Here is a 17,272-nt window from a genome sequence, read left to right as displayed (position 1 = left end):
CTGTGCTTGGGATCACACAGAACCAAGAGTAGATGAACTAGCCTGAATCCTGAGCGTTTTGATAAATCAAAGGGACCCTTAGGAGGGCTTGAATTTTAGCTGGCTTATAAAGTGGTGAGTACAGTTCTAACAAATGAGGAAAAGAAGTTATGAGTAAAAATATGGATGGATAGATAATCACCCAAGAAGGAAAAAAGCGCAATAAAAGCTCAAAATGATGTGTATTAAAATTCTAGATTATAACTGTCACATTAAGTGGGGTTGGATGCAATTTTAATATTGGCCATAATGAGGCAGTCCTGTCATTGATGCTGAGTAATTGAGTCTCTCCCAGAACCTGAATGAAAATGTTAACTGTAAAATATTTTTTATTGCTGTCAATTAAATCTTAAGTGCTTCTTGGTGAAGCTTTTTCTCATGCAAGTGTTCTATAGACTTTCTTCTGCAATTTCACTGTGGTATGAAACACAGGAAATGTCCTTTTGCAGAATAAAGCCATGCTGGTGACCTTTCACTGGGAGAGAAGCACTTTGTGTGACAGCTAATTTTCTGCCTCTTTCCACCTGCTGGAACCAACAGTGCTGATATTTTGTTCTTCCTGACCCAAGTTTGTCAGGAAGATGTGAAAGTGCTTCTTTTTTTCCTCCCCTCTCGTCATACTTCTTACATGTCCAAATGATCTTTCTGTGTATTTTAACTGAAACGCTAAACTCTTAAACCAGGGGTGTAAAACATAAGGCCCGAGGGGCGTAAAAATCTTTGGAAAATAAGGCAGGGTGCATATATTTTGGACTTTTATTTTAATAAGTTTTGCATCTTCTCCTACTGATAAAGACCTCCACCATGGCCATCCGTACTACACCAAAGTAATTAACAGATGCTCAGTAAAAAGTAACAGGATATTTTCTGTGAATGAACAGAAACGTTTCCTGAAATTTAACATGCATTTCTTACAATTTAAATTCAACTTTCTTTCATTTACAGCTGCATTTCTTTATCATGTTGAAAAACTAAAAGTTCTGTTAAAATTGCACTCCTTTTTCTTATGTGTAGATATCTCAGAGATTAAATGTGTAGTTAAACTTCTTTATCCTGACAGAAAGGGGAATTTCACCTGTCTTGACCTGTTACACTTATCACTTAATTGCCTTTTTGTTGTGATCCTCTCACCAGCAGATGGCGCTGTCAGCTCAGCTCTGATGCTGCACGCTACACACCACACCAAAGGACACTCAGAAATGCTCCATTTAGCAAATGCACTGGCTTTATTGAATGTTAAATACCAAACCACGCACCTGTACGATGAGCTTGGAAACATACAAATGCAGTAATCTTAATACTCTTTATTTGCTTCTGTTTTTTTTTCCTTTTTAAATTTAATGCACAAAAGGCAGTTAAGCTTAACTTTTAACTCTTGCATGCTTGTTACAATAAGAAGCAAGGTGCTGTGCGTGAGAGCACGAGTACACACTGACATTTCCACTTTGTAGTATGGCAGGGGGAACCTTGCTCAGCTCCTCTGGTGGGAAGGTGGCGAGATTTCACTTCCAGCATGCTCTCAGTCACAGCAGGGACTGCTATTTTTCTCAGTACAGTTATCTGCCTTGGTGTGGCAGTTGGCAGCATATATTGAGGTTGATTTTACAGAGAGAGACAGAAGAGGGGATGGGGTTGGGGGGATGCATTTTTGTGAAGCAGAATGTGACAACCAGGCGCTTTGTCAGTGTCAAAAAGCAGAGAGAGAGAAGTTTCACTGATTGCAGGTAAGACATGCATACCACTGGAGTTCAATGAGTCTGGCGCAGGTGTGAGGTTATGCGAGTGAGTCTCCTTGGGGTGACGGCAGAGAGAAAGAGAGAAGGTCTTCTTAGATGGACCCTCCTCGACTGCAGAGTTTGGGGTGTGAAGGTGTAGGTATCAGAAGCCAGACTCCATCGAGCGGCAGATCTGGGCGAACACTTGGTCCGGCGACCTCTCGGCATCAATCTGCAGACGGAGACAAACCGGCTGAAAACGAGGCCTTTTCTCAAACCACCAGCAAGCCCACATGCAGTTGAGGACGGCAGCCTCACAGCAGACTGATGACCTCATTACCTGATGTGGCATTTAAGCACCCACCCACACGCACACACACACACACACCTGATGTGGCATTTAAAAGTTCAAACAGTAAATTTATTAAAGGGGCAGATCAACCCTGAAAGGAATGCGTGTGATTTTCTAATCGCTCTCATGTCAGTGGAAACAGAGAGGCGAGTAAAACTTCACAGAAAGTTGGTCCTTCCCTGCATCACTGACCTTAAACACAACACATTTCAGCATCTTGTCCATCTCAGGTGAAAAGTGTATAGTCATTTTTTGGAAATGTCTGACTTCTCTTGAAAATAAAGGAAATAAAAAGCACTGAGGGCACCACAAAACGAGCAAAAAACTAAAAAACTCAGCGTCAGTGTCGTCATTAGAAGTTTCACGTTCAAGCTATTTTCTTTCTACCAAACTACACCCGCCAAACATATCACAGCGGGTGTAGTTTGGTAGAATGTGTTGAAGTGTGTGTCTACCCAAAGATGACAGGTTTTTGACAGGATGACAGGATGTGAACATTAATGGTTTCCCCCTCGGCTGAGCTGCAATGTCCTTCTCTCGGCTGGTAGAAAGAAAACAGTTCCTACGTGGAACTGCGCTCCGAGCACCGTGAGACGAGTGCAATTTATTTCAGTTATACTCAGGAGAAGGCAGACATCTCTACAGCTCTGCAGCAGAGAATTAGAGCTCCTCTGGTAATGCACAATTGCCTCCAGTCTACGTGACTTTTTAGTCGTTTTCTCCACTAAAAAACTTTCCATCTATCAGAGAAAAGAAGCTCGTGACATTGTGACAGGATGTAAACAGTAGCTGCACACTTCCTTTGGTTGGCGGGCGTAGTTTGGTACAAACACAATATTTCCTACATGAAACTACTTGCAAATAAGTTTGTACCTTTTTTTGAGTAACTGGGAGACATTGCTTTGAGCAGAGCAAGGTGAGTGACATATGCTTTTATCATATCTAAGAGAAGATGGACGTGTCCATGGTCTATGCCTTCAAAAACGAGCCGCTCACACCTAAAACAATCCAGACACAGGGTGTCAAACTTACTTTAGCTCATGGCTCAATTTGATCTAAAAAAGGCCAGAGCAGAAAAACAATCCAAAAAATAAGCATCACTTATAAAAAACCGTTTACCAGATTTACCGCACACTCAAAAAATGACCAGAAAACAGATTATAGTTATTATTTCTTGATAAATGTTTTTTTCTCATTCAGTTAATGTTGGGAGAAAAAGATCATGAACAGCCTGAGATGTCTTTAGTAAAATAACACAACATCACCAGTTTTTCCCACATTCATCGAGTCGACTGTCCTGCTCTACATGTGGACTTGCAGATTACAGCAGAAAGGAACCCAAAGAAACAACAAGTATTTTCCATCACTATCAGTCAATTTGTCTACACATAGAAACAACTTATAGACATTTTTATTGTGTAGGAGGGATTATTAAGAAAATACAGTCGTTAAAGACATTTTTGAGCCATTCAGTGGCTCCACTGGGACTCTTTGACAGCCCGATTTTGGCCCTCTCGGCCTGCATGCTTGACACCACTGGTCTACATGGATAAATCGCTCTACAAGCCTGAGGATAAACCATGGTCTGTATAAAAGATGGATCTGTATGATGCTATTCTGTCTTTTAGTAACCACTCTAATGTTAAGCTTAAGCGTACATGGGAAGAAGAACTGGGATTTCGAATACATGAGGAGTCTTGGGAACGGGCTATAACGAGGATACGATCTTCCACCTCCTGTGCTCGTCTTGGACTTATTCAATTTAAGGTCATACACAGGGTGCATTTCTCTAAGTCTAGACTTTCTGAATTGTATCCAGAAGTGGAAAATAAATGTGATAAATGCCATGGTTCTCCTTGTCACCTTAGCCACATGTTTTTTCTGTGCCCTGAGCTACAAGGTTTCTGGACAAGGTATTTTGCTATTATGTCAACTGTTCTTGGGGTAACTCTTCATCCTTGTCCTCTGATTGCTGTGTTTGTGATTCCTGCTCGCTCACTTACACTTGATTCCACACAAAGGGATATTATAGCCTTCACATCCCTACTAGCGAGACGTCTAATATTGTTGCATTGGAAGTCTGCTAAGTATCCTACTATTTCCCGGTGGCTTAAAGATGTCATGTTTTTTTTAAAACTTGAAAAAATTAAATATACGTTGAGGGGTTGCACAGCCAAATTTTTTCACAAGTGGCAACCCTTTATCTCTTATTTTGCTAGTCTAGAGGTATTGCCTGTTTAAATCTACTTTTGTTACTGTTATATTCCTCTAATATGTTTGATGGTTGTGTTGATCTGTGTGGGACTGGGGGGGGGGGGGGGCGCGTTGTGTTTTGTTTTTTTTGTTGTTTTTTTCATATATATATATATGTTAATTTACTTAGGAAAATTAAGAAAGGTTGATTGTATTTCGGTAACTGCAAGTACTGTTTTCTTTTTTCAATAAAAATATTTTCAAAAAAAAAAAAAAAGATGGATCTGGCTTCTGGGTGTGAAAAGTGAAGCCAACAAGTGATCGTCTGCCAAAAGCCGATCGCTTCTGTGTGTTTTTAATGTGTAATATCTTTGCTTATGTCCACAAATAGGCTGTAGTCAACAGGACTTATGAAGATCTTCTTATTGCATCCACTCTGTGTTCCACATTATATAATTAATCCAGTCCTTAAAACATCGTTATAGAACTGTTATGTCGTATTTCTTTTTGTAATTTCTGCTGTACTCTTGACTAGATATCTCTTTAAAAACACATTTTTAATGTCAATGAGACTTTTTACCTGGATAAATAAAGCATTTATAAAAATAAACTGGCAAAAACTGATTTCAGCTTCTATCCCTCTGACAGGAATGCTGTTTCCCACATAAGCTGACTTGATATCATTCATAACAGAGATTTTGAAGACATTATAGGCAAACATGCCATTTACAACAGTCTAAATACTGGTAATCATATTTGGCAAATAAAAGAAAAATCAATTTTTGGCACACCTTAAACAATTTTTTAAGGATTATTTTTAATCCTTAAAATAGGGCGATCGAGGGCGTCACTGATTAACGACCTGCGACTAAGTCATTAGAAAATGAATGATGCTGAAAATGAAAATACTCACAAACCAATGGGTGACCGTATGGTAAATATATGCATCGTTTATACTGTTTATTTGAAATGAATTTGGATACCTAAGACTAAGACTAATGAACCTTTACCAGCACAGCCGTGAAATCACGTGACCCTGGACACAGCTCACCTAAATGGAGAGCAGCTACCTTTTACCTGCTGTGACAAACCAGACTGCCTGCTGTGAAAAAGGTCCATCAGCTCCCCTGTTTCTGTGTATCCAGGTGTCATCAGTGATTATCTTTCACCAGCTGGGTTTTGTCCAACTTGTCATTGGCTAATTCAAATCTTGGCGAACAAATCAAGTGGCAAAGCTTTCTGTGAGCAAAGCAAATGCAAGGCTTTTCCAAAAATGGAATAAACTGCCAATGCCAATTAACTGAAGCTAAATCAGAACGGAGCAGCAGGAGGAATGGGAAGAAGAGCTGGAAGACGGACATCAACACGATGTCGGAGCGGAAGGGAAAGTTGATTAAAAGGATTTGGTTAGGTCACACTAAACAGAGCTAATCATTACTTCCCACTGTAAAGCATCCAAATGGAAACACTGATGTCTGCTAACACAGATGTATTTGCCAGGAATATGTAAATGAGAATTTTAAGGACTCACACTGAACAACCTTCACACAATATTGTTTTGAAACTTACACCATCTTCAGCTATTTGTAGTTAAAACATTTCTGCATTTTTATTAGGAAGCAGTAAGCGGTCGGACATAATCTGAATACAATTCACTCTTAAAACAGAGGCTCGCCTATTTGTTCTTCCACTCGATGACCCTTTCAGCTGTTGGTATTTTGAGACATTTGAGTAGAAACGTGAATATTATTTATTTACTATTTAAAGCATGCAGGCTGCAAACACACATTTTCCACACAGGATTATAAGACTTAGCTGCAACAGTTAGCTTCTAGTTTTAGGTCACTTTTTAAAAAACCTTTAAATTTACTTATTGTAAATTCTATTGTGCTTTGTTTCTGTTTTCCCAGCTTTCACTATTATTTCTTTTTCTCTTTTTATTTAATATGTATTTTTCTATGTTACGCTGTCTTCTGAGGTTGCAGATTGAGACAGAAGTAAGCTTGTTGATCTCATAGATTTGTTTCCCATCTGTTGGCCATTAGAAAGAATGCAGGTTTAATGCTGTTTTCACTCCCTCTGTGTTTACCACAGCAGCACGTCTAGTTTGTGTTTTGTGCTGTCTCCCTGTGCTCTCTGTCTCTTTTCTCCTTCCTTTACTCTATTCTTTCACTCTCAACCGGCTGCAGCAGATGGCTGCCCCCCGAGCCTCGTTCTGGTTTTTCTTTCTGTTCTGTTTTTAGTTCTGGTCTTTGTTACCGTCTCTGTTTCCTGCAGTTCTACCTTGGGACACTGCAATGGACGGATTGAGATTATACTGCTGCAGTTTTATGCTGGTTTCAGCTGAGTCTTAGATTTCTTGGCACAGAAGGATGACTTTGTGGATCTTGTCTCACATCTATTAAGTAAAACAAAATCAGCACCAACTGAAAGATGGATGCAGATTTGTGCAGGGGGTCTAGGGCTCCTTCTCCAGGAAACTTTGAAGCAAAACACATAACTTAAGCCCTGTTTACCTTTGTGATGGAAATTTTTGGAATAAAAACAAACAAACAAAAATGGTGATTTAGAATTGCCCTGGCGTTTTCTTATTTATCCCTTTGGATCTTTTATGTTTTACTCAGGAAGGCAAATGAACATGTTCCAAAAATGGCACCACCACCCCTGATACCTACCCCTAGGAACTGGCAGAATAATTAAAACATAACTGCCTCAGTGCACACATAAAATGGATATCTTTGTAAAGACAAAGTCAAACACTTCAGATGAGAGAGGGCAAACTATTCACACAACCCTTGCTTTTATTTAATGTTTTTTAACCACAATTTAAAAATAACTAAATTAAAGTAAACATGAACGAATTAGTACACAAAACACAGAATAAATTATATTATAAGACGCAAAAGCCTTCAGTAAACATGAAGGTTGGAAAGCCTGTTTAGATAATGTAGTCCGCATCTAATTGTTTGGTTCTGTTTCCAGCGTCATTAATACAGCACCCAATAAATTTCAGTATAAAATTCAATACTCTGGGATGGCACCGTTAAAACCAAGCACATTAATATGCTATTCACATATAAATAATTTTGAATTATAATGCATAATAATACAAACCACTGTTACTTCTGTCTAATGCAGTCTTTTGATCTAAGACAGGCTTCTCTCTGGTGAACTATGTTTTCCTTTGTTTTCCTCCTCTAAGATCATAGAGGCTGGCACGCTTGTATTTTAAAAACAATCCTCGTGATTATTATTTATCCAGCATGTCAAATCTGAGCTGGTTGTATTGAATAATACAGTAAAGTTGCAAACTCCAGTCATGCAGGACAGTTAGACTCACATATGAGAGATAATGAAGTGATTATTGGGAACTCTTCGGCTGCTTTTCTGTGAGTGAGAACATCCCGGCAAACGATTTCCTTTTATAGATAAAAGAGCGCTGGGAGAGGTTTGAAGGACATCTAAGTGTAAATGGATTTCCAGCCTAGACGAAGTGGATTTAAACTGGATTTGTTCCTTTAAGGAAAGTAAGCCTCCATATGGAATTGAACCTCTAACCCTTACAGAGTTGGCTTCCCAATCTTACCGTGTGCAGAAGCCTCTTGTGTTCGTAGTGAGCCGCCACCGCCTGGGTGTCGCTGCAGAAGCTCTCCACCCTCCTGTGCAGGACGCTGTCTCTGTCTGGGGCGGCCTGGAAGCCGGATCTCCCACGACACTGCAGGCGATTGGACATGGTGTCGGCTGAGCAGTTCAGCAGGAGCACTGCACTGGGTTCCCCCATCTGACACACACAACAGGTGCAGTTAGAAGTTAAAAGCAGGAACTTCCCCTTTAACTACATTCGTCTGCAGGCCGGCCTTCATCCTGAATGATCCGCAGTCCACATTTCTATGTGCATTCATTCTGATCACTTCTTTCCTATTTTCAAATCTTGTTTTCATACCCTCTTCGTACTCGTATGTTAGCACTGAATCAGACTTAACTAGCATTCGTCACAGTGACGTGCGACTCTTGTGATTCCTTCACTTTGCTCAGACTGAACTTTTTGTGCATACACCACGACTCACGGCTGACTTTCCCCCTTCTTTTATTCATGCTTCTGACCACATCCCGCTGTCTACTCCATCAGCTTTGTGCTCTGACCTTCGCTTCGTACTCCTCCGCCTGTCTCAGGTCTCTGGGGAAGCCGCTGATCACGAGACCTTTTCCCTGCCGTCCTGACGACACCACCGCGTCACACAGGAGCTCCAGCAGTGTGTCCTGCAGATAGCACGCACACACACAAACACAGAAAGAATGATTTACCGTTTATTAATGATTAATATATAACCAGAAACAGCCATATATATTCCCTGCAATTTTATAACTCAGTATATTGAAGTATAATGTGCAGTACACATCTCCAGGGCATCCCAAAATGATATGAAAGAGCTCATATTTTATTAATGAATCAATTGTTTACTTTATGAAATGTTAGAAAATTGTAAAATAAACATTCCAAGAGCCTCTGTTTTTTTTTCTTTTTGTTTAAATAAATCCACCAAATTCAATAAAGGAGAGGAAAAAAATGCAAATCTTACTTTTCAGATGCTAAATCTAAAGCCATGTTTGACACAAAGTATGATGAGATATTGCTATTATTTGTTAAAATATTCTTTGGCACACATTAAAAGAAACTGCTACATGGATGAGGAGTCAGTGGTAGATGTGACACATGGGAAAAACTGGGTGCAGATATGATAAGAAGCACTGGAAAAATATGGAAAAATAAAAAGGCTTCATCAGGAGCTGCTTGTTTTTCCCCCTACCAGCCCCTTTGTGGGTTAATCAGCCATGTATGAATGCAGGCCTGATTACAGTAAGAGTAATATGATTCAAGAATACACACTGTCCCTGTGGCGCCACTCCCGGGTCACTGGTGCCAATATGCAGGGCACTGACCAAATAACAGAAATCAAAAAATACAATCTAAAAATGACAGCAGAACCGAACCAGCACCTGTCAAAATATACGAAAAAATTATAATTAGGAAGGAGGAATGGTTTGTATTTGATTCTGCAGATACACGTCCATTTAATCACCTCTGTTAAAAGTGTTAGCATAAAACACAAGGCCACTCTTTTTAGAATAGATAGCTGTCTATTGTTCAGACTCCATCCCCGAGAATCGATTTAGTTCTTTTTAAACGTTCACTTAAAAGTTGGATATGTAACTGAACACCTTTCCAAACACCACAAAAATGGAATTTTCATGTTACTAATGCAAATTAATTGAAAGGAATTTCATGGATGGTTAGCAAAACCACAGATTTCTTTTCAAACCTAAATCTTCACTTGGAAGTTAACTAAAAGACTCAATTTCATATAAATCATAAAATAATATTATATACAGGGTCTGATTTATTATTGGGTCTCACATTATAAGTACTGTGTCTCAGTAAAAGTATATATTATAAGTTCAAGCTATGTATTGAATTTGGAGCTAGGACAGCAAGCAAGACTCATGTGATGCAGTACTGAGCTGCCAGTCACTTCTTTATAATCTGTGTCTAAGGAGTCAGACTTTCTGGTGATTTTCTAAAAAAATAATCTTGATCAACGGTTTTCCAGGCTTTCAAAGTTTCTTTGGACATTGGTTCCTTTTTTTCCTTTACTCATTTTCAGACTAGTCTTTGTCCATCCATCCATCTGGATGCAAGATCTTTAACTATCCCAGCTGGCATTAGATAGAGCTTGGAATTGCCAGCTGTTGCAGGGCTAACACAGGGAGACAGTCAACAATTCTCACCTATACCAATTTAGAGCAGGGGTGTGCAACTCCAGGCCTCAAGGGCCGGTGTCCTGCAGGTTTTAGATGTGTCCTTGATCCAACGCAGCTGATTTAAATGGTTAAATTACCTCCTCAACATGTCTTGAAGTTCTCTAGAGGCCTGGTAATGAACTAATCATTTGATTCAGGTGTGTTGACCCAGGGTGAGATCTAAAACCTGCAGGACACCTTCCCTCGAGGCCTGGAGTTGCCCACCCCTGCTCTACTCTCTATACCAGGGGTATCCAACTCCAGTCTTCGAGAGTTACTGTACTGCAGCTTTTAGATGCATCACTACTCCAACACAGCTGAATCAGATGGTTGGATTACCTCTTCAATATGCCATCAAGTTTGGCAAAGGCCTGGTGTGTTGGAACAAGGACTCGTCTAAAAGCTGCAGGACAATAGCTCTTGAGGACTGGAATCGGACACCCCTGCTTTATACCCACAGCGGCTGAGTGGGTTGTATACCAAATTGGAGGTCCATGACTTGATCTCCAGCTCCTCCAGCCTGCACGTTGAAGTATCCTTGCCAATATCCTGAACCAATTGTGCCGCTTGTTCGAGAAAGCGGTTAGACTTTGTGTACAAGGTAGAAAGGTGCTGTATATACTAGTCCATTTACCATATGCGCAAAACACCATGATGACTCTTCATGGTTTGGGGATGTCAGTGGTGTTGGGCGATCTTATAAAACTGATGAAATTATGAATTTAGAAAAGTACCATCGCATTTTGATCCAATAATGCAACACCATCTGGAAAGCATCTGGTTGGCAACGGCTGAATGTTTCAGCATGACAGTGATCTCAAACTCACTCCCGGGGCAGTGAAAGCATACCTGGATATACACAAAGGAAAACTATCGTAGACCTCAACACAGCCTGGACCTCAACTTTATTGAAGTAGTGTGGGATTGTCTTCATTGAGAACGGAACAAAAGTCAGCCAATATCCAAAGAAGAGCTTTGATGTTCTTGAAGAACCCTGGAGAAGTATTCCTGAAGACTACTTATTAAATAAACTTGCTGGAAAGTGTTCCTAAGAGGCTATGCTGAGGACTAAAGGTGGTCATACCAAATATGGACTCTCAAGCGTGTTACAGTTGTGCAATCTCTATTTTGCCTTATATCATGCCTTTACATGCATGTTTGCAAATGTTTTAATATGCTTCTACACCTACTTCTTTCTTTTTTTTAACCAAATATTAAAGAAAGGGAGGTGGGTCAAGACTTTTGACTATTCAATGTAATATAAATCAAACGCGCCCTCTTCAATGAGCTGCTGGTGTTAGCTTAGGCTGTAGCATTGTTATCAAGCTGTTTCAGGAAGACTTTGTTGAAGAAATAAGACTGTATTGTTGCTTCTTTCACTGGAGACGTTCTGCTGGCTGTTCATCATATTAGTTTCAGCCACTTCAATCTTGAAGTCAAATTAGCTTGGAGCTAAATTAGTGCAACACGTCCCAGTAGCCCGTCTCTGACATGCAGTATCACCGCATCCCTTCATAAAAGGTAAATGTTTGTTGCATCTTCACTCTGTTCAGTAGGTGATTGCAGGGGATTATTGCTCTTCAGTGAGTGCTAGTGGTTATTCTACTAGGCTATGCTGTCAGTCTTGCTGTAGAAGCTTATTAGTTCTGAGGCTACGTGATTAGTTAGTTTGTTTATTAGCAGGGCTGTTGAAGAAGTAATTGATGGCTTTTACTAGTTGTGAGGCTTGGCCCAACTTAGAAGGGCATCATGGAAGAATTGTTTGCCACTGTGAGATGTCTTGGTGTTCAAAAACTCCAGCTAGCCTTCTGGATCAATTCATGCTTGGTGTGGAGGGAATTTTCACTTTGTTAGAGGGCCTGGGAGTGACAAGAGTGAAAAACTTTACTATAACTTCATTGTTGCTCAGAGTATTTTGGACTCACCAATTCATCTATTTTAGGAAAGCTGTCATAGGTAAAAGAAACGGTATAAGGAAATGAAGGCATTAAAAAGTGTTCCTGCATAAAATATCATGTGGGGTCTTAAATTTCACTTTTTAAAAACATAGTGGTTACAACTCTCATTTTATTCCCTAATAGCTCGGTCCCTTCAGGATAATAGTATTAATTGCCGCTCTTTCTCAGTTCAGACTTGGGTCTCTGCTAAAGAGTTATGTTGTAAATTGGCCTCAGGCACATTTTTCTATGATTATTTCAGTGTATTATTGGGTTTTTTTCTCTCTCTACCCAATTCATAGTCAGATAAGCACTGGTGATATCATTCGAGGTTGGTTCATGGAACAACATTATCCATATCATGGATGGAGAGAGCGGAGAGAGTGATGGATTGTAACATGGTGAAGTTAAAGTATAGTTAACTTGACTTTGATCATTGTATTAGATGGATTGTTGTGTTCAAGTGTCTCACCCCACTAGACAGCACGCTCGTTTTCCTTTTTAATTTTCATTCACCCGCCACATTTTTAGGTACACTTCTTCTTGTTAACGACTGCTCGTTAACATAAAAAGAAGTGATGGTTTTTGGTGGCGCTTCTGAGGCCACTATTATAGATCTTGGTTCACTGGCACAGTATGTTAAACCAGTCATCACTAATCTGGGAGTTAAAATAGAGGCAAATCTTAAACTTGAAAGCCAGGTCAGAGCTGTTGTAAGATCTAGCTTTTTTCATTTGAGGGAATTAGCCAAAATAAAGCCTATCTTATCGAAACAGCATTTTGAGACAGTAATCCATGCCTTTGTTACTTCTAGGCTGGATTATTGTAACGCACTTTATTTTGGGGTTAGTGATGCGTCCATTAGGCGCCTGCAGGTTGTGCAAAATGCTGCAGCACGTCTTTTAACTGGAACAAAAAAGTTTGAGCACATTACCCCAATTTTAATTTCACTCCACTGGCTACCTGTACATTTTAGGATTGTTTTTAAAATTCTCTTATTTGCTTTTAAATCTCTTAATGGCCTGGCCCCCCCCCTACCTCTCGGAGCTACTACAACCATATACACCTCCCCGTTCCCTTAGTTCCGCCAATCAGCAGCTCCTTAAGGTACCAAAAACTAAGTATAAATCTAAAGGTGATCGTGCTTTTGGTGTAGTTGCTCCAAAGTTGTGGAATGATCTACCCTTGCATGTTAGGCAGGCCTCTTCTCTCTCTGAATTTAAAAGTCTTCTTAAAACATATTTATTCGCTGAAGCCTTTGGCATTGATTAGAGGGGTTGACTCAATTTGTTTTGACATGTTTCAATTTATTTTAGTTTTTTTTTAGTTATTTATTTTATCTTATCTCATTTTAATTTTCTTTACTTATGCTTTTAGCATGTACAGCACTTTGTGAACTCTGGTTTTATGTTAAAGTGCTTTATAAATAAAGGTGGTATGGTATGGTATTCAATGCACTGCTTAACTCTGCATCACAGATGATGCTACTCTGCTACATGTACTGCAAACAGTACTGAGACTACTGTAAACAACAGAGCCAGAGATCCTGTGCAAACAAACCTTTTTTGACACTATTCATGAATTACATGAAGCATTTTGTTATGCTCTATAAAAACAAAAAACAAGCAAAGCAATTTCATAAATTGAACCTATATATCTGTAATAGGACAATATTGTCCAATTTAAAAGCTGCCATTATGACTGTTACTAATCACCCAATCCAATAGCGTCACAAACTGAAGCCTATAAAACAACCATAATACCTAATCAACTGTTATAACATCGATAAAGTGAAAATTTATTCCAGCAATTGATACTATCATATATCCTCCACATTACAGGTAATGGGTCAGCTGAGGATGGTGTAAGTGGCTTGTACATGTGAATTTAATACTTCTTCAAAGACATTTACCCTTCTGTTATTGTGCGATATCTGTCATCATTTCACTTAATGTTCATTAGTTGGGATAGATGAAAAACATTCATCAAATAGGCTGATCTAGGCAGTTAACCTGTGTTAATGTTTTAAAGGCTTTTTTGCCATAAGAGGAGGAAATAGCTAAGTGTGCTAACAGCTCTGCAGTTGTTAATGATTTTAAAATTATTCTCACTAAGACCGACGTTGTTTGTTTTCTTTAACTTTTTCCTGATTTGGTGATCTTAAGGCTTCTTGAGAAAAACTTACAGGAAGGAAGAGGGTAGGACGGGAGATGGTAGCTGTAGTTTATGTCTTCAGATGACACGACATTGACAGCAGCAAGATATGCTCCACTAGGTATTCATGCAACCTGGACTGAAACCCTGAGCTGCCCACAGATGCAACAAATCACGAGCAGCAGCCGCATCAACATGAAAACAAGCGCTCCTCCACTTCTGGTAGTTTAACACAATGAATAAGAAGCAGTTTTTCAGCTGAGTTAATTTTCTTTCTGCATGTTTATGTGAGTTTTTGCAGTGTTATATCAAAATGAAAAAATGAATCCCTGTTTCAATAACCAGTGGATTTTCCTCGAATTCAGCTTCTATAAATATAAAATAGAGCTGAAAAGTGCAATCAATGGCCAGCAGGGGGTCACTCTCCCCGAGTCTTGTTGTATGGAAGTGTTATGGCCCCTGGCCTTGGAAGAAGAGAGCCAGCCTTCCTTCAAGCAGATTAGGGTGTGGCAACCCCCACAGACGATTGGCTGGCTGGTAACCCGTGGATACCTCCAGGGAAAGTCTATTGGACCACCTGAGGGATGCCAGACCAGTGACTGACTGGTCACACCTGTGTCTTTAAAAGGCTGAAGAACATTCATTCAGGGGCTGCTGCTTTGCACTGAGTGTGCATCCTGCCCCGTCTGTGAGCCTTGTTTGCAAGACCTTATCTAAACTGTGCATTAAAAAGTGCATGCCTGAGCGTGTAGTTTTGTATTTAAATGAACAGAAAATGACCACTCTTACATCTGCTGTTGTTGTTGCTGATGAGTATGTGCTTGCCCATAAATCATCATTCATTGTCAGTGAGACGCCACGTGTTAGCTCTGTGCAACAGCCCCACACGGCTAAAGCGTCTGGTTCGAAGGAAAATCATCAGTGTTTTTATAGTCACAAACCTGGACATGTCAGCGCTGACTGTTTAGCCCTAAAACGGGAAACGTAGTTAAATTCCCAACAGACTAAAGGTGTTGGTTTTGTGCAAGCAGTGCCCCGCAGTGAAGTCCTTGGTTGTGGTGGTAAGATGCCTGACCCTTGTTTTGAACCTTTCATTTCTGATGGCTTGGTACCACTAACAGCTAATCCCTCTGATCTGAAACCAATACGCATTTTGAGGGAGACTGGAGGCTCCCAGACTGTCATCTTCTCTGGGGTCTTACCTTTCTCAGCTGAAAGCACCTGTGGTTTTAATTCTGTTCTGCTCCCAGTTCACCGGGTTTACGTAAAATCAGAACTTGCTACAGGGTTTTTCCCTCTTTCTGTTTGCACAGCCTTACCAGTAGATGGTGTGGCCATGTTAATGGGGAATGATATTGCTGGAGGTTTCTTGCTTCCAAATCCGGTTTTAGACAATCATCTAAATCAGACGACCCCGGACTCTTCTGTGAACTCTGGGCTGTATCCGGCCTGTATGGTTACCTGTGCATAATCAGGTAAAGATGCTGACATTTCACTCTCCGATTCTGTGCTGATGTCCTCATTTTCCAAGGAGGGTAATGTGCAAACTGAAGAAAACAATGTTCTGCCCGATCCATCCTTGAAGAACGCACCACTTCAACTGACCAGCAAACACTTGTCCTCAGCCCAACAAGCTGACGAAACATGAAATTGTTTCAATTGTGTGGTAAGTGCTGATCAAGCCAGTAAAGAACAACAAGCCTGTTTTGTAGAACAGGACATCTTAATGCGTCAGTGGTCTCCTCAGGTGCGGAAAGTGCAGACTGGAGTAAAGTTAAACAGATAGCCAACCATAAATAGACATAAGGTCCTGTCTCTTGCCCATGAAAGTCTAGACATTTGGGTATCACAAAAACATACCAGCTTTTGTTAAAGCATTTCTTTTGGCCTAGTATGAAACGTGATGTTTCAAAGTTTTGTCGCAGTTGTCATGTGTGCTAGATTGCTGGTAAACCAAATCTGGTGATGCCCCACTGTGTCCTATTCCTGTAGCGGATTAGCCATTTGTCCATGTCATAGTGGACTGTGTTGGACCACTACCTAGAACAAAGTCAGGAAATGAATATCTGCTCACCGTCATGTGTGCTGCTACACGTTTCCCTGAGGCCATTTCATTACATAAAATTACAGCAAGGTCGGTTGTTACAGCGCTAAAAAAGTTCTTGTCTGTGTTTGGCCTGCTGATGGTCATACAAACTGATCAAGGTTCAAACTTCCAGTCAAAGGTGTTTAAAAAGGGTAGCTAAATCCCTGAATATCAAACATGTTGTGTCCTCTGCTTACCATCCAGAGTCCCAAGGTGCATTGGAACGATGGCATCAGACCCTAAAGGCAATGCTACGCAAGTACTGCCTAGAGGCTGAAAGGAGTGGGGATGAGGGGATGCTCGTGAAGTTGTTCAGGAGTCACTCGGTTTTAGTCCAGCTGAACTAGTATTTGGCCACATGCCTCGTGGGCCACTTAAAGCTATGAAAGAGGAATTTTTGATTCCTGAAGAGCTCCAAAACAAGTGTGACAAAGTATGTGCAAAGCTTTTGTGAACGTTTGAGTCAGGCCAACGCTCTGGCTAAAAAGCATCTCGCTGCTTCACAGCAGAACACGAGGCTTTTATAGAGGTACTTATACTTGCTAATGATCAGTTAATCAAGTGCATTTGATTAGCAGCACCTGGCTGATACTTGCTCTCTTAAATCCTATAGAAGCTGCGAGGATGTACTTCATTTTTTCACAGCACTGCATAGGGTTCTATGAAAACTTTCTTTTTTACATGACCATGGAAAGGAGCTTGAAAATAACTCCTCAAATAGATTGCTGGAATAAGATGGTGAGGCCTGATATTAGACTTTGGTATTTCACAGAAAAATACATGTTCTGTGTTTCCAGGCAACAGTACAGTAACACTTTACCAAGGCAAACACTCCCTGTGTCGTCACTCACCATTGCACCACATACAACAGCGTTTTATCTCACTTTGAGATAAAACTCCAGTGTGGGTGATTTTGTGTTACAACGGCTTTTTGTAATGTTTTCGGTTGTAAACCTGGAGAGGTGCACTTCAGTAATCCCAGTGTGGGATTATTCAT

General features: G+C 40.3%; 1 protein-coding gene across 1 annotated transcript in view; it reads right to left on the bottom strand.

The window, feature by feature from the left end:
• Nucleotides 1-1,361: 1,361 nt before the first annotated feature.
• The window catches only part of ak5 (adenylate kinase 5), a 111,520-nt gene continuing 95,609 nt past the window's right edge, over nt 1,362-17,272 (bottom strand). The window contains exons 12-14 of the mRNA XM_085379049.1: nt 8,443-8,559; nt 7,886-8,080; nt 1,362-1,986 (exon numbers count right to left, since the gene is read on the bottom strand). Coding sequence (XP_085235175.1) covers nt 1,918-1,986; nt 7,886-8,080; nt 8,443-8,559 — 381 coding nt within the window. The 3' untranslated portion in view covers nt 1,362-1,917. The remainder of the gene's footprint in view (nt 1,987-7,885; nt 8,081-8,442; nt 8,560-17,272) is intronic.

This window comes from Diplotaxodon limnothrissa, linkage group LG18, assembly GCF_057381915.1.
Source record: "Diplotaxodon limnothrissa isolate DT_005_m linkage group LG18, D_limnothrissa_male_GT1.1, whole genome shotgun sequence".
NCBI classification, from domain to species: domain Eukaryota; kingdom Metazoa; phylum Chordata; class Actinopteri; order Cichliformes; family Cichlidae; genus Diplotaxodon; species Diplotaxodon limnothrissa.
This window is presented reverse-complemented; position numbering and strand designations above follow the sequence as displayed.